The following is a 26,501-nucleotide window of genomic DNA, read 5'->3' on the forward strand; positions in this document are numbered from 1 at the left end:
TTTCTCACTCAGTCCTCTTTTGTGGCATGGCCATTTTTTTCTACCTGTGCTGGATGTTCACAGAGTCCTGTATCTGGGTCCTACCCTTTTAAGCTTCACTGAAGCTGAGAAAACATCACCCAGGAACCATCTCAAGCTCTGGATTTCTAGACATCTTCTCAGGATGAAAAATTTCCTTTCTTGCAAACTAGCTTTAGTAAAAGGGGTCCTGTGAACAAGTTGCCTAAGCCTTGTGATTAATGCAAACTCTGCAGCAACTCAAGCACTCTTCCACATGACTATGCCAACTGCTCCAGATTTCATTTGGCTGAGAAAAATTCACTACAGTATTTCAAGCTGTATTTCAAAATCCACATACAAATTCATTTGTGATTTGCCATCTCTGCATCAATCTCAAGAGACTTCCAGTAAGGTAAGTTGAATTTTGCCTACAGTTGGACAGTATCATAGATAACAATGTAGAAACAAGGTTCTATAGCAAAATGTTAAATACATTCACAAACAATGGAAATCAAAATATATTTATTGCTTCACCAAGAAAAACCAAAAGAAATCTCATTAGAAAGATTCTCAGTCTGTTTCCCCAGATCTCTCTCCATCAGCTACTGGCAGGTTAATGTTAATAGCTGCCCTCAGGTTTGCCCAGAAAAGGGCACGCTTGCTCCTCTCCTTTGGCCACTCCAGATACGTTCGCTTTGCCATGAGAGCCTTCAGCTTGTGATACCTGGCGGGGATAATGTACGGAGGGATCGGCTCCAGCAAAATGAGGATTAAGCTGTTGGAATTCTCACTGAATAATTTGTGGTGGGCAAAGTACAGCTCATAGTGACACCACTCGCTCTGCACAAAGTTGGGAGACAACACAAAGATCGACTTGTAGCTCTTCTCAATGCAGGTGATGATGTTCTCCACAATGCTCTTGCCAGGGATAAAGTTTCTCTCGTGCTGGCACAGTTGTACACAGTCCTCCCCCTTCTCCAGGTTCGGGATCAGCTCGTTCTTCACCCACAACGCATCGCGCTCGCTGTAGGAAACGAACGCGTGGAACTGCAGAACGGTCTCCTGCCCTTCGGGGCGGCTGTGCCAAGCTCTGCGCTTCGTCTGCGTCCACTGCCACGTCATCCGCACGTACCACGGCACGTCCAGGTAGATGCACAGAAAGGCCACGACAGCCACCAGCACCAGCGTCAGCAGCAGAGCCGTCACCAGCAGGAGCGCCGTGTTACAAGCCAGTTCGCTCAGGTGGAAATCCTTCAGCTGCGTTCCCCGCAAGGCTGACGGGTACTCGCACAGGTACGCTGCCGGCCAGCCAGCCAGCTTCCCCCCAGACCGCCTCTCCAGACGCAAAAAGTCCTGCAGTTCACAGGAACACTTGAACGGGTTGTGCCCGGCTTGTAGCTCCCGCACCCTGGGGCAGCTCTGGAAGAAGTCGGCAGATGGGGTGAGGATCAAATTCATCTCTGTGTTCAGGAACTCCAGAGAACTAAAGCCGCTGCACCCCGGCAGGTCAGCCAGCCTGTTCAATGCCAGGTTCAGCTCTGCCAAGGATTTCAGCTCGGTCACCCCCCTGGGGACGCTGGCGATCTGATTGTTTTGGAGGTTGAGGGTTTTGATGTTGACGGGCAAGCACTCAAACACGACATCTGTCAACTGATTTGAGGACAGGTCCAGCTCTGACAGAGACTCAGCCCATTGGCATCGCGCATCAGCTCCATCGTGACTCAGCAAGTTGCTGCTCATGTCCAGGTATTTCAGTGATTTCATATGGCTGGTCATGAAGCTTACCTTGGCAAGGCTCTCAAATTTATTCCTCTGTAAAATTAGTGTCTCCAGTTGAATTAATTTGTCACATTTTTGAAAAACATAATCTGTTAAATCATTCTTGAAAAAATTCAAGTATCTAAAGGGACTGTCAGATGAAGGACACAGCATATGTATCATCTCTGATTCAGCTATTGTCAAGGCTGCAATATTCATGTCTGCAAATATTTTGTATAGGTCATCCTGTGAGAAGTACAGATCTGTGATAAAAACTTTCTTCACAGTCAGTGCTTTCATAGAGGTACCTGAATAGTCAAAGTCATACGTTTTGATGTTTGACAATTGTGTTACACTGTTAATATTGAAGTATTCAATGGATGAATGCCATACAGTCTGAAGAATTTCAGTAAGAGCATCCCAGTCCACGGACACATTTGTCAGTGTCAGATTTTGTAACCCGGAGCCTCGTCTGAAGTTAGATAATAAAGCTACTAATTTTTTTACATTGTCATTTGTGATTTCTGACAATGACAGGCTTTCTGTAGTATTTTGTATCACAACCCAGTCAAAATTAGCTTTGGACTGATGACTGTTTGTATACAGGAGTGGCAGGCTCTTGGTTTTTTTGTCAGAACCATCTTCTGGAAAATCATTAGAAGCAGATATAAAGAGTTCATTTTCCACAGACAGGCTGCAATGCTTCCAAAAAGTTAATGCAAACAGGCACTCATAAAGAAAAATGTTTCTGAAAGATCTCATATTTTCTGTCACACTGGTTTCTAGTTCCTTGGAGATGATTAATACTTTTCTTATCCGTCCATCTTTGTTCTAATCCTGTAGCAAAACAAACAAATGAAAACAAAAAACACATTGTATCAAGTGGCCATTCAAGATCCATCACAGAGACTGATTTTTAAGGTTCTGATTTCTCAACTCTCCTTTTGACTGAAAAAAATATGAAGACACCTGTTATCATCCAGAAGCATTTTTTTGTTAAGAGAACACGACTGAAATTTCTATTTGGTAAATATGCTGTATTTTATTTATAATGAGTCTGTTTCTTAGAAAAAATGTGACTAAAATTTGCTGCTTACTTACAGAATTACTGCTGTGATTCAACATATTATGAAGGCTTCCCATGCTGCATAACAGACTTTGATCAGAGGTCAGCATGGTCATTTTCTCCTCAGACTCCCTCCTGAAGGATATGAACTAGACTCAGAGAATTTTTTTAAATGGATTTGTGACTGTAAAACGTGGACTGAAACATAGGGCGAAGGTTCAAGAGAGTGAATCAAAATCTGAACATCTTTAGGCAGCTGGGATTGGTCACTAGTTCTTATTTTAACTGGGGAAACCGGGGCAAGGGGTAGAATGTTCTATATTTATGCAATGGGGAAGCCCACAGAAGAGTTCACTTCTTGTCTGGGCTTGAGCATCTCCTGAATTTAGACTCTGAAAGTGAGGTGTCCCCATGTCTGATTTGTCAGATGTACACAGAGGACACCAAACACACACTGAAAAGATCTGCATGTTACACAAAAAAATACCAGTTGTAAAACCTCTGTACAGAAAATCTATCCTAGATGTAAGGACACTGACCTCAAACATCTCTGATGTGAGAGGCTTATTTAAACACAACTCAGAGAAATGTCACAACCATGGCTTTGCTTTGATTTCCCATAATGAAGGACAGTTTTCCTTTCTGAATATAGGAGTTTAGGGTAGACAGCCTCCCTTTGTTTAAGTCAGCCATTGTGAATGCTGACTTAAATCTCCTTTTAGATATTGCCATAAAGCCATTAGACTGCGTTTCTGAAAGAGGAACTGGTAAGAACTTAGCTAACATTTTTCCATCTGTAAAAATGATTGATTTAAAGTTGTTTACCAGATTTCTGAAATACTTTTGTTAATTCTTCCCCTTTTCCTCCCATTACTTTTAAATTGTAGTTGTTGTCTGAAGCTTTCCATAGTGCTTATTCATGACTGCACTGGCTTTTAGTTTTCCTTGATATTGAAATGGCTGAATTGTGAGTTTATGTTTCTAGTGACTCTACAATGTGATAGTAATAGTTGTCATTGTTGGACTAAAGCTACAACCTTGAGGATTACATCCTCTGTACCATTAACCATTCCACAATTACATTAGAATTACTGGGTCTAAAATGTACATTGTCTTTGATCTAACACAATCTATATTAAGAAATCTCAACATTATAACAAAAAATGAGTCCACTGAGGTCTTCTTTTGTAAAGAATGCATGAAACTAGGCTTGGAAATAATCTAGAAATAGTAAGGCAATATGGCAAAACTTTTCCAGACTTCTTCCAGATTTTCATTTGGAAAAATTATATGCAGTTTTACTATCAAAACCCTCAAAAGACATTCGGGCATATGCAGAGAACAAAAGATAATCAGCATCCTCTATCCTGTTCTTCCAATTGTTTGGGCAACACTACTAATGTGTGTAAAGTCAAACAAAATACGTAGCTTCAAGAGAAATCTGGAGGAAAAAAAAAAGCTACCTTCGAATTATTATTTCAGCAACCTCCAGGGACCAGGTGAAAGAAGGATATGATACTTTCACATGTGCTTAATTTTCTTTCTCATTCCTATATCCTGGCATTCAGTCAAATTATTTACAAGTACTTTCAAACTCTCTTTAGAATATGCTACAAAGCAATAAAATTAAGAACTGTTATAACACATGACCCATGGTTTGGGGGCTAATACTGGAAAAATTATCCTTTATAGTCACATCCCTCTTAATTCCAAAGTATCCTCAAGTCTTCAAATCTGACAAAAAGAGCATTATCAAGATATAAGCAGAGAAGAAAACCAGTAAGGTAAGCAAACCAAGATCATAGCAAGAAATTGCCCTGGTGTTTAAAGAGCAAGAGAAGAGATCAAAATTCAGGTTTTAAGAGTTTTTCCACTATAAACTGACCAAACTTTCATATAAGAAATGTACAGAATGCATTGAGCTATGATGGTTCAGTATTAAGGCATGCACTTCACAAGTTATCAGTATAATACAAAAATCAAATGTTAAAAATGTCTTTCACATGGATGAAATATCATCAAGTTAGACACGTTCCTGAACTGTAGAAAAATTATTTCCATTAAATCACTGTGACCCCCTTAACTATGGGTACAGTGCTAATACCAAGAGACTGCTATTTGGCCAGCTTCTTTGGATAAATTTACTGAACATAAGCAACTTTAATCTCAGTTCTTACCCATACAATTCCTACCCATACATCATACATTTGCTAATAACCCTCTATGGAAAACACGGCTCATTTTCAAACAAGATGCAGAATATAGAAGTTGCACATCATACACTTGCTAATAACCCTCTATGGAAAACATGGCTCATTTTCAAATAAGACGCAGAATATAAAAGTTTCTGCTAACTAGCAGCCACATAAAATCAATAAAATGAAGAGTTTCTCACCAGAAATCCCTGCTCTCCGAAAAAGCAGAAAATGTACTGAGGAAAAGAGAAAAAGAAACTTCCTGTAACTCTATCCTACTGTGTAATAATACTTAGGAACGCCCAAACATTTTATATAAATGTTTGTGCCATCTACCGACAGCATATAAAATGGCATTTGCTCTCCTCCAGATGTATTTTCCCCATACATTACTGTAATTTCCCCATTATTTAGTTATTATTGAACTATGTGTTTTCATGTGTTGCAATACATTAAGCAGGGGGAAAAAAATGAATCTTTTTGACAACTTTCTGTCTTCATCAAATCAATATGAAAATAGATACTTCTTTTGAGCAAGTTTTACACTGGAATTCAAACATCTTCCTCTCTGAACTGAATAATGATCTAAGTCTATATCCATTATTGTGAATTCTTTTTCAATTTAGCTACACCAATTTAGTTGTCAAGTTCTTATCAAGGCTGGTTTACAAAAGCACTGTTTATCTTATTTTAATTTCCATTTAATGGCAATGGAAAATTCATTTCTCCTGTTCCAGCAGTGTTGTGATTGGGTTAAATAGTGAACACAAAAGCAGTGGGTGGGGTCTTTTTAAAATTTATTTATTTAAAACAGAGCAGCAACTTCAGAACTGAATGCCCGAACACTGGTGTTATTTTCCTGGCAAAGACATACCCCAGTCTCTCTTTATGTCTGTTTAATGTTGGTCAGAAATTCCATTTGAGCTGAGATCTAAATACAGAACTGCTGCACTGCAACCTACCTTTATGGGTTAGCATAGCATAACACATTCAAGAGTTAACATTTCAATGATTCAGGAAACAAAGAAAATAACCTTCCGAACGTTATCTTTCATTACTCAGCTTCAAGTGAAAAGAAATCATCCAGAAAAAGAGGGGAAAGACAGGACAGTAAGTGACAGAATATGGACAATTCTTCTCTGCTGTTATGCCGATGAGCCTTATGGTGGTACTCTACGATTCTACGATTATTTCTCCATTTCTGTGAATACAGACAAGAATATTCACATCTGGTTTCCAAATGACACCTTATAATGTTTTACATACACACCTCACAGTTGTCTGCCCTTAGCTAGAATGATTTTGCTATCCATCCTTAGGATGAGATAAAATCCTAAGGTAAGATCTTGCTTCTACCAAACCATTCCTGTTTTGGAATGTTAACAGTTTAACTACTTGAATATAACCTACGTGCTACTCTAACAAATACAGAAACAGACATATGTTTGGTTAACATGTAGTAGCTGCTATAGAGGCTCTTATTCAAGAGCTATTTCAATCCCATCCTGAAGTAATAACTTTATGTTACAATAGCAATTAATACTGTTTTGTAGTTCTAAAACGTGCATGGCCTTGTACAGAAACAGCAAAACTGACAGTGTAAGATCCACTTTACAGTCAAAATAACCATTCATCATGGGGAAAAATAATCTCCAGCTATCGAGCTTCATTTACTGTGATTCCTGCTAAGACGCTACCCTTGTTCTTACACAAGCTCCACTGAAAAACGGGGAAATCCTTAGGGCCACGATTTCATTTTCAATAAATACATCTAAACATTAATAAATTAACCTAAAATATGCTAGAACTACCAGCATGCCCTGATACTTCAATCTCATTGGAACACCTTCAAAATAAACTTTCTACTTAGCGATACAAACATTTGTTCTGCCACCACGTACCTTACTGGGAAACTTCAGAGAGTTTTGCCTGATAAGCGTTTCAGTCACGTAGGATGATGCTCCTGAGAACCGGGGCTTGCTTTTGCGACCCCCTCTAGCAGCTCTCCTCTGATTCACAACATGTATTATTTTGCTTCCTGTGCCAACAGTGTTTATTTCTTCCGCAAAGGAAGAGTAGTGATGGATACGATGTGATGTTGAACAATGGGATGGCCTTTTATCACAGTAACAGGGCATGCTTCACCTTAAAATGAAGCGGCAAAAAGGGGAAAGGGTATGAGGAATTAGACAGAGACAAGAACCGCAGGTTGTTGGGCAAGAGCCTGCAATCCCCTTGTTTGTTCAACCACGTACCTCTGGCGTGGCTGCGGGCGCCCAGCGCCAACACCAACTTACTGGAAATGTGCGTACACACCTCCCGGTTTATTTTAGCAGCCTTTCCTGTAAACACAGATGTAACAACGGTGCGCAGTGACATCTGAAAAACTAAATCTCAGTTGTTTAATTCTGCAACCCTGCACTTCAGTATGTGGCTCGCGGCAGCCCGCTTTGAGGAAGGATTAAACTTTCTGCAAAAAAACAACTGACGCCAGTTCAGTGACTTGTCTCATTGATACTTTAAACGCCTCAGTATGATCGTTATCGCATTAGCGTTGCAAACGCACCCCTTCTCCCTCCCCAGCGAGGACGCTGGGGCCGCTCCGGCCGCCGCGGCTCCCACCGCGCCTTCCGCCTAGCTGCGGCCATGAGGGGCGGCACTGGCGGCGGGGGGGCTCCCCGCGGCGGGTCAGCGCTGCCGGCCCGGTCCGCAGCCTGGAGCCCGGGGGCAGCGGCGTGGAGGTGCCCCTCCGCAACAGGCAGCCGCCTCAGAGACACGGAAGGAGAGCGGCGGAACTAGAGCCGGCCTCTCTCCCTCCCCCCTGCGGCCCGGCCGGCCCGCGGCTGCCCGGCCCGCTCTGCCTCCTCCTCCCGCTGCTGCCGACGTGGCGGGGCGGGGAAGGAGCAGGAGCCGGGGGCGCGGCGGCCCGGGGACAGCTGAGCGGTAAGGGGCACAACGATTTCTCCTTTTTTGCCGCTTTCGAAACTGGCTGCGGGCTCCTCATTAAAACTCTACCCCAGAGGCGATTTCGAAAAGAAAAAAAAAAAAAAAGGGGGAAGGGGAAGGTGTGGCCGCTGCGGCTTCGAGGGAGCGACGCCCGGGCTGTGCCCTGGGCGCGGGGCAGGTGCCGGCGGGGCGGCGGGAGCTGCCGGCGGCAGCGCGGGTCGCCCGACGGGGGCGTCGCCTCCGCTGGCCTTGCCCGGGGCGTCCCGCGGAGCGGCGGGGGAGCGCGGTGCGGCCGGGCGGAAAAAAGTTATCCTGGCGGAGGCGATGGTCCCCGTCTGAAGGCGCCCGTCGGCGGCCTTAAACTCCGGCGGCGGGTCGGCAGGTGCCACCGAGCCGCGGCGGGAAGTGCTGCCGCCGCCGGCCCCCGAGGGCGGCCGGTCCCGCCTGAGCACCGGCTGGTGGGGTCGGGCGGGGAGCTCGCTGCAGCCCGCTCTGGGGCTCGCCTTGGCATCTCCCTCATGAGCTGTCTGTAGGGAGTCATGACAGTTCATTTAGATCAATACAGTCTCACGGGTGACAGCCTGAGTGACGCCTCACCCATGGGTGAAGCACGGCTCGTAGGTTCTGACACGTGTGGTAATTTGCTGTTACATGCTTTGCTCCTGTAAGGAAGGTATAGCAGACAACTGAAAGGACCGTGGCCAGAGTGATCCCCAAAGATGACCCAGTCACACAAAAATTCATGTGCACATGTACGTGTGATCCTTTAGAAATTGTACTAGTGTTGGGCATTTTCCTATTCAGATCTTATCCCTGTGCAAAGTTACGATGCATTTGTGTACAGATTTTACAGGTTTTGGTAGACAGCCCTTGTATCTGATGGTGGAATTTGGTTTATAAATACAAAAATTTTCTTTAGATAATGCTGTCCATCACACAGTGAGTAGTGTTAAAACAATGGCAATATTTACCTACACTAACTCATTTTATAGTGTTTGCTATATTCATAATGGAAAACTGCAAATACTTGTGGCAAATGCAAAGATTCTGACTTGTACATGCATGTTTTCTAAAGATAATTAAGTTACAATGTAAACTAAAGTAATATAAGTGGTACCCAGTGCTTATTTGTTTATTTATGTTTATTGTTCACTGATCCCAAATGCTGTTTTTGGAACTGTTCATACAGATGATCTACATCCAAGTTAGGTAAATAGACTGCTAAAGCCACAGATGTACATGATTCTAAGGACTTTAAAAAAATATACTGATTTAAATACATGCTTCTCAGGCAGATTTCTCCTAAATGCCATTTATATTTTGCTTTTTGCCCCTTTTTTTTTTCTTGTTCTTCAGTCTCTCTTAGAACCTCAGTCCTTCCTAACAGGTACAAAGCTTTGAAGCATATTTCATTAACATGGGAGTCAATGAAAAGACAACATCTACAGAGAGGACTCTATGAGTTTATTTTACACCATGCAACTCAGCATGTAGTCAAGAGCTTGCAATGACAACTCTTTGTCAGCGGTTGTCTTCTGAGTGCCAGGCATACTGTTATTGCTAACAAGTCAGTGGTAGTAATCACTGTACCACAGTCCTTTTGGACTCTGCCATTGCTGCTCGTTAGTCAGCTGCAGAGCTTGCTCAATGGCCATTTCTTTCCCTTCTGGGATCCTCAGCCTGCTGACTGCACAGTAGCAGAAAATACTTAGACAAAGAAAGTTACATTGGAAGATAAGGAGTAAATAAGAGAAAACTGATTCATAACTTTAAAAAAAATAAATAACTGTACCTCATACAAGCTTACCTTGGCTTCAAAATCAAAATTTAATCATGCAGCTGGAATTTTAGGAGCAGGTGAGAAGTGTTGCACTTCCCAGACAGTAAACCTTTGAGACAAGTGGTGCAGAAATGGTGCGAGCAATGAATGCTTCCTGTCTATGAAATGGCTGCAGGGACCATGGCCTGTCACGTTCTCAAATTATGCCCTTCTCCAACACATACATATGACCACAATTTTAGTCACACTGTGTTTGTCATCCTCCTCTCCATCAGTCAGCAGGCTACAGGAACCTGTGTATGCGGAAAGGATGAGGAGAGCAAGAGCTGCTTGGCTGTTGCAGCTCCGATTATCCTGTTCTCCAGTGGTCTCATACACATCTAATAGGAAACATTGGAATTAACCATGCAGAAGCTCTTATATTTGATTTCTACAGAAAAGGAACATCCTTTCTCCCTCACCAAATGATATTTTGGAAAACAGTAATGCTGCTCTTTGTACTTGAGTGCTGTCATGCAAGGTAAAGAGAGTATCATGGAGTTATCAGTGCCAACATGATGCATGTGCCAGAGGACTCTGTGCTTCAGGAGGCCTTACATCAAGGCTGTGTTGTTTTTCAGCAACAGCTTATGGTAAATGCTGTGTATTTTATAGTTATTCAAATGTTTATGGAGCTAAAAGCCTTGATTTATTTTCTATATTCAGAATTGAAAATGTCTGAAGACATATGTGATGGCATCCCATCTGAAGAAAAACCTGAAGGAATGCAGATGCCCAGCGATGAGGTATTGCCTCGCGAGTCGGCATCACACCTCGTGGAAGCTGAGATCTTGCATGAGTCTACACATGAAGAGCATGGCCAGAGCACTCAGAGTGCCAGTGATGGACAGGAAGGAGACATACTTATTAACAAAAACCCTGTGACTGAAAAAGTAATTGAAAGTCTGCCTTCTAATGGAGGCTCGGCTGAAGACATGCCCACTGAGTGCAATGAGACCGTAAGCCTTGATGCAGAACCTGATTCTGAAGAAACACTGCATGAACAAAGCAGTTCAGTAAGTAATACTTTCTTTTCCATAAAAGCCCTCCCCTCCCTGCTTTGTAAGGACAGAATTTTGTACAATGTACATACTGTTTTTCACAAAAACCTAGGGAGTTATATACAGAGAACCTGGATGGGAATAAAAAAGTTGAATTGCAACACCAAGCCTGTGGGAGCTAGGAACAGTTCGATTTCTCTTTGCCAGTATGACATTAGTTTGGTCTTTCTAGCCTGCTTTCTGTACAAATCTGCTTCATTTGGTCCACAGAATGAACTTAGACGAGAACAGGATCAAAGCTTCATATGCAGCACTGAGTCTTGTACTTGGATAATTTTCAAGTAAACAGTGTGTGTTTCACAAAGCTCAGTGAAAAGATTTGTTCTAGGCCATTAGTGTTTGATTCGTGACCCACAGACATCTGGGACCCCTGTGAGTAGTTGCAAGAAGTCAATAAAAGAAAACTAAGAAAACCAAGGCTTTTTTACAATGCACATTGCATCCAAATCCAGTACACATTACATAGCTGAAGATGTTCTCATCTCCACTGAAAAATTTTCAGGCATCCATAAACTGAGAAAGGTTAGAACACATTGTTTTGGTCCCCCACCAGTGAGGGGAACCTACCTCAAAGAGGTGACGGGATCTGTACGCTGCGCAATGCAGAGCCGTCTTGGGATACTTCAGAGTTTGGTTTTGAGCTGATTGTCTAGGGATGACCTTCTCAAGGCAGCAGTTTCTTAATATGATTTAAGTATGGAATATTGATAATTGCTTAAGGAGTTTAACAGATGCAGAGATGAGGTTCTTATGGACATGGGTTAGTGCCAGAGTTAGGTTATGGTTGGACTCAATGATCTTAAGGGCCTCTTCCAACCAAAATAATTCTATGATTAATGTAAAGAGTGGGAAGCACCTCCTCTGGCTGTGCTTTTATTGACCTTGGTTGTTTGGAGATCCCTGTTGCACAAATACTGGGTTATACCTCTGAGGAGACTCAAGCAGAGAAGCCTCTAGCTCTAGCTCTAGGTCCTGGTAGAACTCAGGGTGAGATGGGTTCCTGCCTCTCCCTAATAAGAGCCCTGATAAACTTGTATGGCTTTATAGGATCGTGTGCCTGAGGAAATATTGGGGCATCTACAAAGATGTCTCAGAGTTTTAGGTGCTTTTAGGAACAGGTGATCTGAACTATCTTCCCATTTTATTTTCTTTTCCACAGAAGCCCAATCTGTCATCATTTATTATGCACCGGACTTAGTTGCCCGACAGGTTTTTGTGTTTCCTCCTGCCTTTGGATAACATGAATATTAGACAGTGTAGTAATATTTTTATTCTTACAGGCCACAGATTCCTCATCTAAAGGAAGTAGATGGGGAGCTTGGGGTACCTGGGGAAAGTCTCTCCTGTCATCAGCTTCTGCCACAGTGGGTAAGTGTTCAATCAGTAAAGTACTTGGAAATAAATAATAATTTCAATGTGTCATTAGACAAATCAATGTTGTATCTTAAAGATTCCTAGACAATTTTGTCCTGCTATGCTTGGCAAGCACTTTTGTTTTTCATAGGAAGAAGGATCATCCTAAACTGTCAAAGCACATAAATATTTTTTCAGGTGGACAAGGTACTAGGCTTGTTTGTAAAGTTAGTGAATTACCTCATTGTGGCTTCTTCACAGAAAGAATACGTACTCTGACACAATTAATATCAGCCAAAGCCTTATGGGTTTTGTAGCCAAAGCACTCCAGCCCAGGTTTGTACATATGCATGTTTGTGGTTTATACACCATGACTTATATCTATACAATATGAATTCATTTCTCGTAAATTAGTCCATCTTTCATCGACACCCAGTGACACTGTTGAGCTATCATGCCAGACTTCAGAGAGTAGAACAACATATTGAAACATGGACCCTTTAATCCCTCTCCCTATACTCTCATTTCCAATACTATGCCAGTACAAAGTGTCCTTGTGAAGACTTGAGGTAAAACTTAATCATTACACATTGAAAACTCACAGACAAAAAGCAAAGCATGCAAATGCCTGGTTGCCAGTGGGAAGTCTTTTTTTCACAAAACAGATACTAAGCTGTTAACTAATGAGTTCTCATAAAGAATCCACAAAACACCTTCAAAATATGAACCTAGGAATTAAAATTAATTGCTAGTTACTAAAAATAACAGATTCAACAGACATATTGGATTTATGATTCCATTTAAGGCTAAATAACTTTCCTCCTTATCTTCCTCTGTTCCATGGGCAATAAATTATTTCTGTCTGTTTCTCAGAGGAGAGAACTTCCACTATTCTCTTTTTTTTTCAGTAACACTCACACTCCAGATTTCATAACTGCCCTTTCTTTCAGACAGTCCAACCAATTAATGTATCTAATTAAACTCAGAAAGGGTTTCTAAGATGTCTTTAAACTGATGTAAGTGAAGGTTACGCAGAAAGGAGCAGGCCTGCCCTGCCCCAGCAATCTATTTCTTCCTTCTCTTAAGCTAACAGTAGCCTTCATGTAGTGAAGTGTGGAGCTGGTTTATGGGACTGATTTTGAAAAGTACAAATTAAGTAAGAGCTGGATCTTCAACTAGATCACTTTGTAAATTCCCTAATCTGGCTGACCATTTGGATCACCCAAATGTTACTGAATGGGAAATGATGGGAACACACAGAACATGCCAGTGGGGACAAGAGCAGCTTAACTAGCTGTGGGACTGCATAAGTGTTCTCAACTTCTATTTAAGTTTAGCGCTTCTCTTTCAGCCTTGAAGAATGGCTTCTGTGTCAAAAATTATGCCAATTTTTTCCCCAAAACTATTAGTAGGTCTGATAAATGGTGCTGCTTACACGGACTCACGAGCCTTGCCTCTCTTATATTCTCAGACCATTGTAACAACAGCACTCTGAAAAGAATTTGACTTAGCATTAAAAAAAAAAAAGACGAAAATTTATGTGCATAAAAGTAATTTCACTCTTGATCAGTGGGAATTGTAATGCTGATGAATTCTTTGGTTCGTTTTTATAGTCACAGCAGGAGGTTTTTCAGAGCAGGACTCTTTCAGGTCATTTAGTTTTTGCCTGTGAGAGAGCCATATTTATATTCTGATTAACTTTTGCAATAAATAGTGTTCTATCAAATGGCCACTCTAATGTTTTTTGTGAGTAATAAGATTATTTGTTACCAGTTACTGTTCTTGAAGGCTTGCAGTGGCAATCTCACAGTCTCCTGTTGCTTAGAAGCCTTGGCCTCACTGAGCAATCAGTTTGATGTCACAAAGTATGGGGCTGTATGGTCATAGGTATTTTCTTGACATAAGCTTGCCTGAAAATGATGAATGCTGTTGGAAAAAGTTTGGGAGACAAAGAAATTGTAGCCCTTCTTATTGACTAATAAGTAAACAAGCCACACAGCTGTTTGTTGGTTTTGTCTATAAAACCTGCTGCCAGCGTTGTATCTCTGTGGATTTCCATGGGCTTTTTAATGATGTGATCTCATTTTTATATGGGCCATATGACATCTTGATTCGTATACATTAAAAATTCGTACTTAATTTATAATGGCTTCTTAACATACCATCTGTCTCTATCAGCATCTGAACTACCTTCACAGAGTGTAAATATGCGAACAAGTTTGTTGTCTAGGCAGCCTGACTTCATAAGTTTGTGTGATGTTGTCTATTTTGAATAGTCATGTCATCACCATGTATATATATATTTAGAATTATTATTATTTTAAAATGAGCACAGTTAGAACAGGTCAACTTGCCTAGGCAAAGGAGCATCCCCTTGCAGAAAAGGAAAAAGAAAATGTAAAAATAATTTTAATTTTACATGAGAATGGCTGCACTATATCACACACATGAAAACCCATCTACTATCTAGTTTCTGGCAATGACCAAGAGCAGTTGAGAAAGAGCCTGAAACCAGATGCATGCAAAGCTGCACTTCCCCTATTTTCTCTTCCCGTTTCCTGGAATTTTCAACTTAGATTTCCTGACCCTGGGATCAGGATAGGGTCAAGTTCCCATATTACTGTCTAATAATTTTGGATCTGACTTTTTCCTGTGAATTGATCAAATAAAATAGACTTCGAATTAAGCAGAAATCAAATGGACATTCTTCAATGTTCATTGAACCCAAAGCACCTTGGAAGACCATGCAGATAATCTTAGATTTGTCCCAGGAAGTCAGTGCAGCAGGTTAATTGTTTATATTCCTGATGTAGAGGGCTTATGTCCTAGTTGTTCGTTACAGAAATTCATGCTTGATCTTGTGCATTTACTGTCTTATTACTGTCGTAGCCTGAATGTGGGACTGCATATACCATGTTATCTGCTTCAGTATGATAATTCCTAGTGAGAGACAGGAAGAGAAATAAGTTAAAACTATCGGGAATTTCTATAAGCTTTCTTCTTTTTATTAAATATTTATTATTTCCCTTCAAATTACTCCATTTAATATCTGAGCAGTTCCACCAATGTTTCATCTGCTATTCTGCATCAGAAAATAGGTTTGCCATGACCCAGTCCATTTTAATTTTGCTTATTCCTTCAGTGTAGCAAATGGTATAAGTAAAGTTGCTTTCTTGGATTAGACTTATCAGCAACACTTCCAATATGTGATTTTTCTGTTGCTCTGTCGTTACCTTTGTACAACACAGCTGCATGTCTGGTTAAGTATGACAAATATTCACTATTCCTTATATTTTTCTTCAAAATTTTACTGTGTAGAAGTAGCAGAAATGGTCTGAAGTGAACTAGATAACATCTTAAAGGCCTAACATTCAGCTTTTAAATAGTAGTATCATAGAACAGTCTAGGCTGGAAGTGACATAGAAAGATCATCTATTCCAGGCTTTTGTGGGAAAGGGCACCTAGATGAGATTATCTAGCGCTTCATCCAGTCACATCTTGAAAACCTCCTGTGATGGGGACTCTGCCATGTCCCTGGGGATCATTCTTACTATAAAAAATTCACTTCTTACATTACTTTAAGACTGAGCTGAAATGGTTGTTCCAGGGATCTTGGGTTCATTATCCTTAAAACCCTGCTTTAGAGCTCCAAAACAGATTAGCATAGTTTCCATATCATTTATATCTTATCTGTCTTTAATTAACTCTGCACGTGTAGCCTGTGGTTGTTTCGGTGATGGTTTTGTATTATAAAGAAAATGTCTGTTGTCTTTGAACTGATTTTGACATTATTTAGATTGGGGTCCCCACCACAGGACAGATGTGAAACTCCTCTGCACAACAGATTCTTTAATGCCTTCGGATTAGCAGCAGTCACTGCCTGAAGCATGCTTAGTGTCTGACACTAGATGTCACACTAAGAAAGTTATTGAACCAGCCTCGTTAATGAGGTAAAGAGTTTTGTTTTCAAAAGGTACGGGAAGTTTAGTTTCCCCCATCGTGGAACCACACTGGAGTAGATCCACTGAAGCAGCTACTGGGATGATGAGATGGGAGAAGTAGGCTCACTGTGATTTGCAGACACCACTTGTTATACTTATTGCCACAATTTCCTTTTCTTTTAAATTGTATTTTTTTTAGTAAATCAGCAGTGACACCATCCAGTATTTTAGTGCCGATGTTGATAAAACTCTGCTCTAAAATAGTGGATTGCTACTGCAGCTAAGCCAGTCTAATGGCCAGCAGCCACTGAAATGTGTGGTCCTGCTACTCTCTTTTCCTTGTATGTTTCTTCCCCCTTCCTGTTCCAGTACTCATGCTCCTCTGAGCTCCCAGTAATCTGGTTCAGGAAGCTAAACTGATGTAAGAATAACTCTAGAGGAAAGAAAAATCCATTTTCTGCCTCTTCAGTTCCTGGAACCATTCATTGAAGTAAGTGCCAGGGCAAGCAGAAGGGACAAATATGGAATATGGAAAGAGAAGAACCTCCCACACCAGCACCAAGAAGCCATTAGGTCCGCTTAGCAGTCACCACAAACCTTTTATCCCCAGGGCATAAGCGAGGCAAAATACATTCAATCTGTACTTGAAGCTTGTGACTTCCGTTTTTAAAAACAGCTTGTATGCTTGAAAGCTTGCCTGTTTGGGTTTTTGTTCAACTAATCTATCTTCTAGCCTAAAGAAAGTTATTACCTTCTCTTACAAGCCTTGCATTTCATATGCTGTATTGTTTTGTGTGGTTGAATTATGGCATTCATAAGGTGCTTAAGTTATGGTGCTCAACAAGCTGCATTTCCAAGCAAAGTCTGCTCTCTGTCATGCTGCATGCATGTGTGCTTACACAATAAAAATCATTAAAAATAGAACCAGCTGTTTAATGTACATAGTCTCAGAAATTCATATTGTAAGGCTGCTTCATGCATCTCTCTCATGCATTGCTTGTGATTAATATTCTGCTATCTTGATTATTTTGTGCTTGTGTATATTCTTCATCTGGTAGAGTGGTACATGGAAATATCCAGTTCTCCCTGGTCTGCTGAAAACCTTTTCTTGTAGCTCAGTATGACAGAATTAAATGTCACTTGTGACGTCACTGTGCTCATGAGTTTGGATATTATTACGCATGGGTATATGTAATAGTCAGCATTGCATAGCTTAAATTGAAGTCTGCATGGAACAGAAACGCAAATGCTTCAGATAATGTGAAACTAAAGTATTGAAATTATGTGAATATCTTTTCCATTCTGTATAGATACTATTCCCCTGATGTGAAATAAAGAATGATATAAAACAAAATAAAAAACAAAACAACAAAGGCTGGGGGTTATGGCTGTTCTGTATGTGGTCATAAAAACGACAGTTAATCTCTTCAGAATACTTTATTTTTCAGTGCGTAAATTCAGCTGATTAAGGGAAAACTGTTTTGGGGCCTGAAATCACATGGTGGTCACTCAACTGTTTTGTAAATAACACTTGCAGCTGCTGTAGCAACAAACCCCTTTTTCACAGTTCTTCCTGTTTAAGAATACTAAATGCAAGTAACAGATGAGAGGAACTGTGGACATGCTTTTGGGGATGGCAGTCCTCTTCACTTTCTTTATATCTTTTAACATGGGTTTATGATTTAGAAGAGGTTGAGAACCACTGATCGCTTGTAACAGCCTTTATGCCTATTGCTATTATTAAAACCTTTTACCATTGCGATAAGGAGATTTGAAACTTGTCTCATCTATTAGCTTAATTGGAGTGATTCCTGATTTACTGACTGGATAGCATATCCAGAATGTATTATGCTGTATTATCAGAATCTAGCCTGTGCTTTTGTTTTAACTACAGGGAAGACAATTTTTGTAAGGCACTGAAGTGGAGCCCCAATAGGGTGGCCTCAAAGGGAGTGCAATGGGTTCCCACTTTTTTAGTGTAGAAAACAAGAGCACAGCTGTTTTTTCCACATATCTGTACTTCATATATTGGAGTGATTCCCCCTGCCAGCTGTCTTCAGGCTCCTCAGTTTCTCAGTCAGTGCCAGATGCTAATTTAAGGCCTCAGTCTTCATCCTTACCTTGAACCAGATGAAACTTCATTCATCTTACTAGACTAAATTTGATTGATTTTTCTTCGGAAATGCCCCTATGTTGCAGCACAGGTTACAAAGACTATGCAGTGGCCAGAGACAGAATCCCAGCCTCTTCCTCCCCATCCAAAACCCCTGAAGCAGGGAGTCCTGGATTGAGAAGGGAGCACTATTCCTACAGAGAATGGTTTAGATTTCAGACATGCTGAGCTGCCCTCCAAAGGTGTCTGTTGGCCTCTTTTGGCTCTGAGGGAACCCAAGGCTGCCAAGCTGGAAGGTGGAAGACAGAAGAGCGTAAAGTCAAATGGGGTGTATCAGACTAAGGTGGTTGCGAACGCTGTAATCCAGCCGGGGGCAGATCAGGCAAACTCAGACGCAGGCCACGTTTTTAGACACTCCTTGCAAAACCTTCCTTTATAAGAGAAAGATTCCACCTACCAAGATGAACAATGTTCTGCTGAAATTGCCAGCCAAGAGGAAGAAAAGAAATAAGATAGGCAAGACAAACAAAAGCAACAACACAGGAAAAAGTGCTTTTCTTCAAAAAGCACACAGTTAGCAACACCCGTTGCATAGCTCTTCCGTCCCTGCTGTTACAGAGGAGTAAATGGAGCTGTTGGAGGTGTTCTAAGTTTACAGTATCAGCTCAGTAGTGTTACAGCACCCAATGTAACAAAACCATTGCATCTTATTCTCTAAAATGTAGGCTCATCTCCCACAACCTCTTTTATTTCTGTGCCTTTTGAAATAACAGGTAATTTTCATCTCCAAAGCAACGTGCCCTTCTGCCATGTTAGTGCCTGTATGTGTATCTAACAGTGCTGACTGACTTCAGTTGTGGTCATCTGGTCCCATCTGGGTTTGTTATTATAGTCAAACATACATGCCATACAACTTAGTTCAGCAAAACCACTCTTAACAGACATGAAATGTTTTCTTATCATTCTGGTGCGTGTAACCACGAGTATAAATTTGTCTGCAAAACCATGAGAACTGGATTACAGAATATAATTAAAAAAAAAAACCCAACCAACCAAACAAAACCTGTTTAGGTACAGAAAAAAACTGGGAAATTAATCTGAAGATTCATAACTTTCACACATATTTAGAAGAATTTTTTTGCTTAATGTTCATAGTTCATTTTCTATATCATTACAGAACAATGGTATTTTGTTAGCAAGTCAAGTCCAAAGTAAGTTAGTAGAAAGAATAGAACTCTCTTGCTTATTTAAAAATTTGTGATCAGGAAAAATGGAAAGAAATGTTACCTGGAATATATATTACATTAGTTTAAAAGCAAAATTCATAGTTATTTAAGGGAGTCCCAGGAATTTGGAGCGTAAATAAATGACTGCAGAATCTGTTCATGCTAACGTTTTCCTTGAACCGGGATACTGGGATTAGACACAGTAGTAGCCCAGTCTCTAGTATCTGCATTGGAACAGATTTTCCAAAAGGCAAGAAGTTATCCAGCAATTACTTAAATCACTGTAGTGCATGACCTAGTGTGTCCTGTACAGTTGGATGTACTGCTGCATTTTGTAAGACATGAGATTAAATGGACAAAGGTCATATTTTCTTTAGACGGGTAAAAGCATTTACCTACTTAGTCTCTCTGTTTCAGTGTAAAACAGCAGGATCCCATGCAGCTATAACATAGAAAATTACTTGTTTCTGCTCATCTTTTCCTTAGGAGACATCTGTTCTTTACCTCCAGATACTGTAGTTTTCTTGTATGTGATCTTTTAGTAGTGCTGCTTCATGTATGTTTTCTAGAGTATATTTGTTATTGAATTCATAGGGCAGCTGATGTGCAACCCATCTGGAAATCATAGGATCATAAACCTAAGCTTTCCTTCTTCCTACTCCATTTCAAATAGTTTTGCTGCATCTTTCTTTAATCAGATGTTCAAAAGCATGTTTGTATGACTACACACACACACAGGTATACGTATGTACATATATATGTATCTGTTTATTCAGAACGCTGCAGAGCACTGACAAATGATAGGCTATTTTTCTGTAGTTACTGTAACTCAGAGAAGGTGCTTTGAAATTTTCCAATAGAAAGTGCACACATTGTGGGAAAATATGGACATTTAATGAATTGTTATGCTTGACTTCATGCCTCAGATGTCTAGGTATCTGCCTGACCATCTGTATTGACACCCTTTCTGAAATCATTTGTTTATTCACAGTTGGGTTTAAGGTAACAAAGCAAAGAAGTATGAAGTTGTTGTTAATATTGCTCATAAGTAGTTAGGCAGATAGTTAACACACTGTATTGTCCTGCTACCAGAAGCGATCAGCTTTACTTGAAGTGCAGTAGCAGTGTACTGTGCAAGAAAAAATCAAATAGGGTCGCTGAAGCCATTTCATTTTGTGTTGGGAAGAAATATTGCTTGCCTGGTTGCTTGTTTACTTATTGCGTCTGAGCTGATGTGTGGAAACTTCCAGCTCAGGAAGATGTGCTAGGTGGATCATTTGTAATTAGAGAAGCACATCATGAACACACTTGCGGTTATATGCAGAAGCAGAATAGGGAGATAATTCGACAGCAAGCTTTTTTAAAGGCAATGTTTTTCAACAATGGCAGGTGCACATTAGGAAGCTACTGCCTCCTTTTGCTGACTACTAGGCAGTCCCACTCTGCCCTAAAGCCAGATATTGCCAGTCCATGTGATCTACTAATGTAAATAAACTCTGTGTAGAAAAGCAGCAAAGCAATCCTGCTCTGTCAAAATTATTCAGATAAAAACACTAATAACATATATTCTTTACATTAAACTAGACCATTTTAATAGAACAGAGAGTTAGGGTTTCACAATGTATGCATCAGGTAAAGGTGGTAAAATCTCTGTGGGAGTTCAGCTGCCACTGGAGCAATGATTTGATCTGTGTCATCTGACACCAACAGACTTTACAAAGTCTATTTAAATAGCAGCTTTGAGGAGAGACACTTCAGAATTTGACTTCAAATGAGCAGCTGAGGAGCTTAAATCCTGAAATAACTTTGAGGACCTGGGCCAGTATTCCTCAGATGCTTACCTAACATAGCACCTATGCAGCAGACTGAAGGGCAGATTCCTTATCTCAGCCCTGCAGTCACCCACGTCCATTAATTGGGGGTTAATTGTTCTAGACTTCTGAAAACTAGATGGGGCCAGACCTCACGACATTAGGAGGACCATCAATTTCTGTTTAAACTGATTGTGGTACAATATTTAGTGTTTTGAAAAGCAAGGAACTAAACTTAGGTGTGCCACTGAAATGAGGTTTACCTTTCAGATCTAGTGTCATTTGTATTGTATCTCAGCTTTATCATTTCTAGTCAGTTAATATGCTGGATATAGTAAAACAAGTGAAATATTAACCTAGAAAAAAAATAAGCAACTGAGATAAGTTTAATAGTTATTCTGATTGTCATAATTTGTGGAGTATAAGAATACTATGCACTGTTAGTAATAAGTTTTCAAATCATATAATCTAAAATACGCTTCTGCTGCAGGTCATGGGATAACAGCAGTAAAGGAAAAAGCAGGAACTACTCTGGGAATTCATCACACAAGTTCAGCATCTTTGGAAACAGCAGAGTCTCCTACAGCTGAAGCACCAGTTATACGTAAGTTCAGGGTCATGGAAATTGGACAAAACTGACACTGCCAAATTAGTTCCATTTACGAAATTTAAGATTTTGATCACAAAATCCAGTTTACTGTAATTTGTGGCTTGTAGCATTGGAAGTATGCTGTAGCTTGCTTTTTTCTTTTGGTAGAAGCAGAAGATTCTCTGGACCAAAGGTGTTCTGAGAATATTCCTTCTTCTCCGTCATCTGGATCTCGTGGCATGTTGTCAGCTATCACTAATGCTGTACAGAACACAGTGAGTCATTTTAGCTGGCCTCTCTACTTTAGTTATTCTTCATAATTTTTAGGTGCAACTTCATTGTAGATCACATGTGTTCAATTGTAGGTCTTTGTAAAAGTAGTTCTGTTGCTGGTCTGTTTAGAGTCTCTTCCATGGCAAAATAACTGTATCAAATTAAAAAGAAGAAAAAAAAAAAGTCAAATACAACTAAGTCAGTTACTACTTTGGCGCCAGTTTCAGTGAAAAATATGATCTTCTGAATGATATAGAATTCTGGAAATTCTTGGGAAATCTATTTTTTATAGTTGTGGTACCATCATCTAATTTTTTATGCAGTTAAGTCGTCCCAAAGAAAGTATTATGAGATTTGTTACCATTTTTGAAGGCAAATAAAATAAGAAAATATTCAATTTGCTTATTTTAAGGCTTTTACTAAACTCTGTATTGTTAGTCCCTGGCCCTTACCTTCACCTCTCTATCTAGTCTCTCATTTCATTTTAGCCTTCCCAAAAGGTGATCTGATTGCAGACTCAGTGAGTCAGGATTCTTTCCTGTTACACTCTCCATATATTTTCTGTCTTGCACTTCATCCTTTTCTGCTTTTGCAAAATCCGGTACCATATTGTTTCCAAATCAGTTTTTGTGTCACCTTCTTCCCCAACATTTCTTACACACTATTACCATAGCAAATGTTTTCCTCTGAGCTTTTCAGTATTGTATTTCCCTGGAAATTATGAGACCTTAAGTAGAAAGGAATATAAGACTAACTCCCAAAGAGCCTGTTTTACAAAGTGGCAATTCTTTTTTAGCACATACCCAGTTCAGTCTGAGTGCCTCATCACTCTAATATCAAAGATTTGGAGAGCAGAGGGAGATTCTTATTGATTATTCCCAAGACTGTTGCTACAGAATCTGGAGCATCATGGAACTTGTGAGAGCTGGACAGAAGTAAGATTACCTGGGCATTGTATAAGAGTTGCAAATAAGAGAAATGTAGCCTTATGCAAACCTAGAGAGGCTGCTATACTGCAGTGATGAATGTCACCAAACAAAAATAATAACTTGAGGTTTCAGTAAGTTGCCTGTAATACTATTCGAGACTTTGGTAGGGTTTTCCATTATATATCAGGTTACATCAGCATTTGAGTGTCTGACAGATGCATAATCCAGATTGAAATGGAACTCTTTAGCTGGTGAAAATTCTTCAGGGCACATGAAAAATTGAGAGAGGGCTGATGCTAATTTGAAGACACAGGGAAGACAACTGTATTCAGATAGACAGTTCCAGAGTCATCACTAGTGTCAACATTTTAGAAATTAGTTAGGTAATGTTCATGATGGACTTTGGCTCCATATTATTCATATCTAAAATATGATCCCACAGACTTTGGATGAAATTTAAGTGGTATTATTCATATTTTTTTATTGGCAACAGGTGTTGTATTTGCTCCAGTGTGAGTCTTTTAATTAACTAGCAATATTGGTATAGCTCATCTTTTTTCTTTTTGAAAATGTGTTCAGAACAAAGTAATACAATTTTATAAATGCATCAATCCTATTGTTATTTAAAGCACAGAAAATATAGGGACCTGAATGTTCAAAGACAGTATCAACAAAAGCAGTGTTCTTTACAGTTCATGTTAGCATAAAGTGGAAAGAAAATAACCACATTGTGTTATTTTATACAGGGGAAAAGTGTATTATCTGGAGGCTTAGATGCTTTGGAGTTTATTGGGAAGACAACCATGAATGTCCTTGCAGAAAGTGATCCTGGATTTAAGAGAACCAAAACACTGATGGCAAGAACAGTTTCTCTGTCTCAGGTTGGATTTATTTAAATACAGCTCTGTCAATGCAGTTTCAGATTATTTTTCCAGAATTTCAGATGCCTCAGGGAGAGGCTTTATTTATTGCAGTAGACACTGGCCAGGCTTATGGAGATAAATATTATGCTTTATATTTGTTCCACTTTATTCTTCTTCACAGAACCACAAAACATAATGTAAAGTCATCTTTTCTGCATAATCACATGTGCAATGGCTGATTTTAGTAAGATAGTATATGTGGTGATAAATCATTATACTCTGGAGACAGAATAAAATTGTTGGTGTGTTTGTAATAACTGTAGATAGGTATCTTCCAGCATAAAAATCACTGTACTCCTTTCCTAGGGAATGAGTAATACTGGAATATGATATATGTTTCATTAGGAATTAAAGCTGTGAAAAGTTGTATCTTAATATCCATCTAAACTAACAGTACCCTTATGCAGTCATGACTTGCATGTTTAAAGGTTCAGAGGCACAATAAAAACAAAAGAGGAGTATAAGTGCTGTCAGTACAAAATTATTTTAGCTCTGCAGACACTTGTAGAAATCAATTGATGTTGCAAAAAGTTTTTCATTTTCTACGTTTACTTCCTTGTAAAGAGGAGTAAGGTGTTTTTCTTTTAATAAGATGTTTCATCTCTAGTGTTTGTCATTGTAAGTGTGAACAGACTGATACTGTGGTAGGCCAAAAGCAAGTAACTCATGGTAAGAACCACAGGGTTAAAATGAGCTTTTGAGCACACCTTATAAATAACGTGTGTGAATTCACACAAAAAATCTGAGGCAGAAAGTGACATAAATCAGTTCTCATGTGTTGTATAACACAGTGCTTCCTTTTGGGTGATTTGTACATAAAACTTTGTGAGTGATCTTTTGAAGTTGAAGACTGAAAGATCTACCATCGTAAGTCTTTTGTAACAAATGAATAACTGAAGACAATATTGTAGCAATTTTGAATGATGGAATAGTGTAAGAGGCAAGAGTTCCCCCGTATTCAGAGGCTTATATGTGACTTATGATGCAGTTCACCTGCATTTACAGCTTTACTCTTGCAAATTCATATGAGAGGCCATTGCTTCCTGGGAACAGAAGGAGAATAGAAGATCCTATTCCATACGCTATTCTGTCCTTATCCACAAATACAAGTGTATAAGATCACTCCAAAATGTCCCCAAGTATATGGAGTGTAGCTCTGCCCCACTTTTGGTAGAAGTCATACCTTATCAGGCCAATCTCTTTCGTCAGTCCTGCTGTCACATAAACTGACTTTTGCATCTGCTAAAAATATTTTAAAGGAAATACTATATAGGTGCATTATTTATGCAAGTAGGTCCTGGAAATAATGTTCTTTCCATTTTGTGGTCTGTAGAATGGACTGCGTGACTCTTTAAGGCTGTGTATGAAATAGTCCTTTTTATTTTTTTTCATTGTAATTGGTGGCTAAATTTATTAGATGGTATCCATAGCTGATGTTGCTTTTGAGAGCACAAGCAAGATTGTTTGTTCATGGTTTGTTTGTTTGTTTGTTTAACGATGGTTAGAAATTACTTTCGGGAAAATGACACTTAGAATACTACTTAAATATTTTATTAGAGAGGTTTGTCAAAAAAGAAGTTAGATATTTCAGTGCTAAAATTTCAGCTCTGCAGGTGTGATATAGCACCAAATTTTATTACTACTTCCTAGACAAGCAGAAGCAGAAAGTAATAAAATCTGTCATACCTACAGCACTACCAATAAAACAACAGAAATTATGTATATTTTTGCAGCTGTTGCGAGAAGCTAAAGAAAAAGAGAAACAGAGGCGGGCCCAGCAAGTTACGGTTGAAAGAACAGCACATTATGGACTACTTTTTGATGAATTCCAAGGTTTGTCTCACCTTGAAGCTCTGGAAATCCTGTCAAATGAAAGTGAAGCTCAGGTACAGTATGCAGACAGCATAAATCAAAAAGGTTGGTAAAAATCAATCTTTACATTAATTTCACTCTGCAGGTGCATGTGGAATGAACAGTAAGTTTTCTGTCAGCTTCAGAGAGATCTGGATTGGTCCCATGAGCCAGTCCTTGGCTTCAGGAGATCAATCTCAATACACCTAAAATTTACCTCCAAGATTAACTCAATCCAAACAACTTCATAGCTGAAAGTTATTTCTTTTAGGACCATACGTAGTTTGTATTTTTCAGCTTGTGACACTATACAGATGTCTTTTCAGGTTGAAGGCTTTTTTTTTTGTATCAGTCACTGATACCTGCATTCAGGAATTCCAGACCTACAGCACCTGGAGGCCAGTGAATTAAAATTAATTCCAGATTACTTATTCAATTCCTAAGCTGCCTTTATTGTCTTAGTTTTTGCAGTTATGTAAAACTACCCCAAGATATTAATTATTACTGGAAGTATACAAATGTCTCTCTGAAGATGATGCTAATGTTACTAGGGCCTATATGATAAATATATTTTTTAATTTCTGCTGTCAATTTATTGACTCTGCTAGTAGATCGGTAGATCAACTAGCAGTGGATTAATAGAGTTT

The 26,501-nt window shown here is 39.7% G+C and overlaps 3 protein-coding genes across 6 annotated transcripts in view; 1 reads left to right on the top strand and 2 right to left on the bottom strand.

The window, feature by feature from the left end:
• Positions 1–322: 322 nt before the first annotated feature.
• On the bottom strand, positions 323–7,678 carry LOC102097081 (toll-like receptor 1). Of its 2 annotated transcripts, XM_005501263.3 has the most exons (3): positions 7,275–7,678; positions 6,921–7,164; positions 323–2,595 (listed from the first exon to the last, which is right to left on the bottom strand). In XM_005501263.3, the coding sequence occupies exon 3, from the start codon at positions 2,518–2,520 to the stop codon at positions 571–573; it is 1,950 nt and encodes a 649-aa protein (XP_005501320.1). In that variant the 5' UTR covers positions 2,521–2,595; positions 6,921–7,164; positions 7,275–7,678; the 3' UTR covers positions 323–570. The 2 variants fall into 2 exon arrangements, with proteins under 2 accessions (XP_005501320.1, XP_021141725.2); XM_021286050.2 differs by lacking the exons at positions 6,921–7,164; positions 7,275–7,678 and adding an exon at positions 5,220–5,338.
• The window catches only part of FAM114A1 (family with sequence similarity 114 member A1), a 36,209-nt gene continuing 17,326 nt past the window's right edge, over positions 7,619–26,501 (top strand). The window contains exons 1-7 of one of the 2 annotated variants that reach the window (XM_065062630.1): positions 7,619–7,962; positions 10,451–10,800; positions 12,126–12,213; positions 21,780–21,893; positions 22,047–22,153; positions 23,827–23,961; positions 25,737–25,889. In XM_065062630.1, the coding sequence (XP_064918702.1) occupies positions 10,459–10,800; positions 12,126–12,213; positions 21,780–21,893; positions 22,047–22,153; positions 23,827–23,961; positions 25,737–25,889 (939 nt within the window). In that variant the 5' untranslated portion in view covers positions 7,619–7,962; positions 10,451–10,458. Of the gene's footprint in view, positions 7,963–8,562; positions 8,718–10,450; positions 10,801–12,125; positions 12,214–21,779; positions 21,894–22,046; positions 22,154–23,826; positions 23,962–25,736; positions 25,890–26,501 lie in introns of those variants that run through there. The other variant, XM_005501262.3, reaches the window with a different exon arrangement.
• The window catches only part of TMEM156 (transmembrane protein 156), a 49,351-nt gene continuing 44,736 nt past the window's right edge, over positions 21,887–26,501 (bottom strand). For both annotated transcript variants that reach the window (XR_010472526.1, XR_010472525.1), the window contains one exon: positions 21,887–22,302. The gene's annotated coding sequence lies outside the window, so the exon portion shown is untranslated. The remainder of the gene's footprint in view (positions 22,303–26,501) is intronic.

This window comes from Columba livia, chromosome 4, assembly GCF_036013475.1.
Source record: "Columba livia isolate bColLiv1 breed racing homer chromosome 4, bColLiv1.pat.W.v2, whole genome shotgun sequence".
NCBI classification, from domain to species: domain Eukaryota; kingdom Metazoa; phylum Chordata; class Aves; order Columbiformes; family Columbidae; genus Columba; species Columba livia.

What these genes read in the sequence shown, in the direction of transcription:
- LOC102097081 (XM_005501263.3), bottom strand. Translation starts at nt 2,520, where the DNA reads ATGAGATCTTTCAGAAACATTTTTCTTTATGAGTGCCTGTTTGCATTA.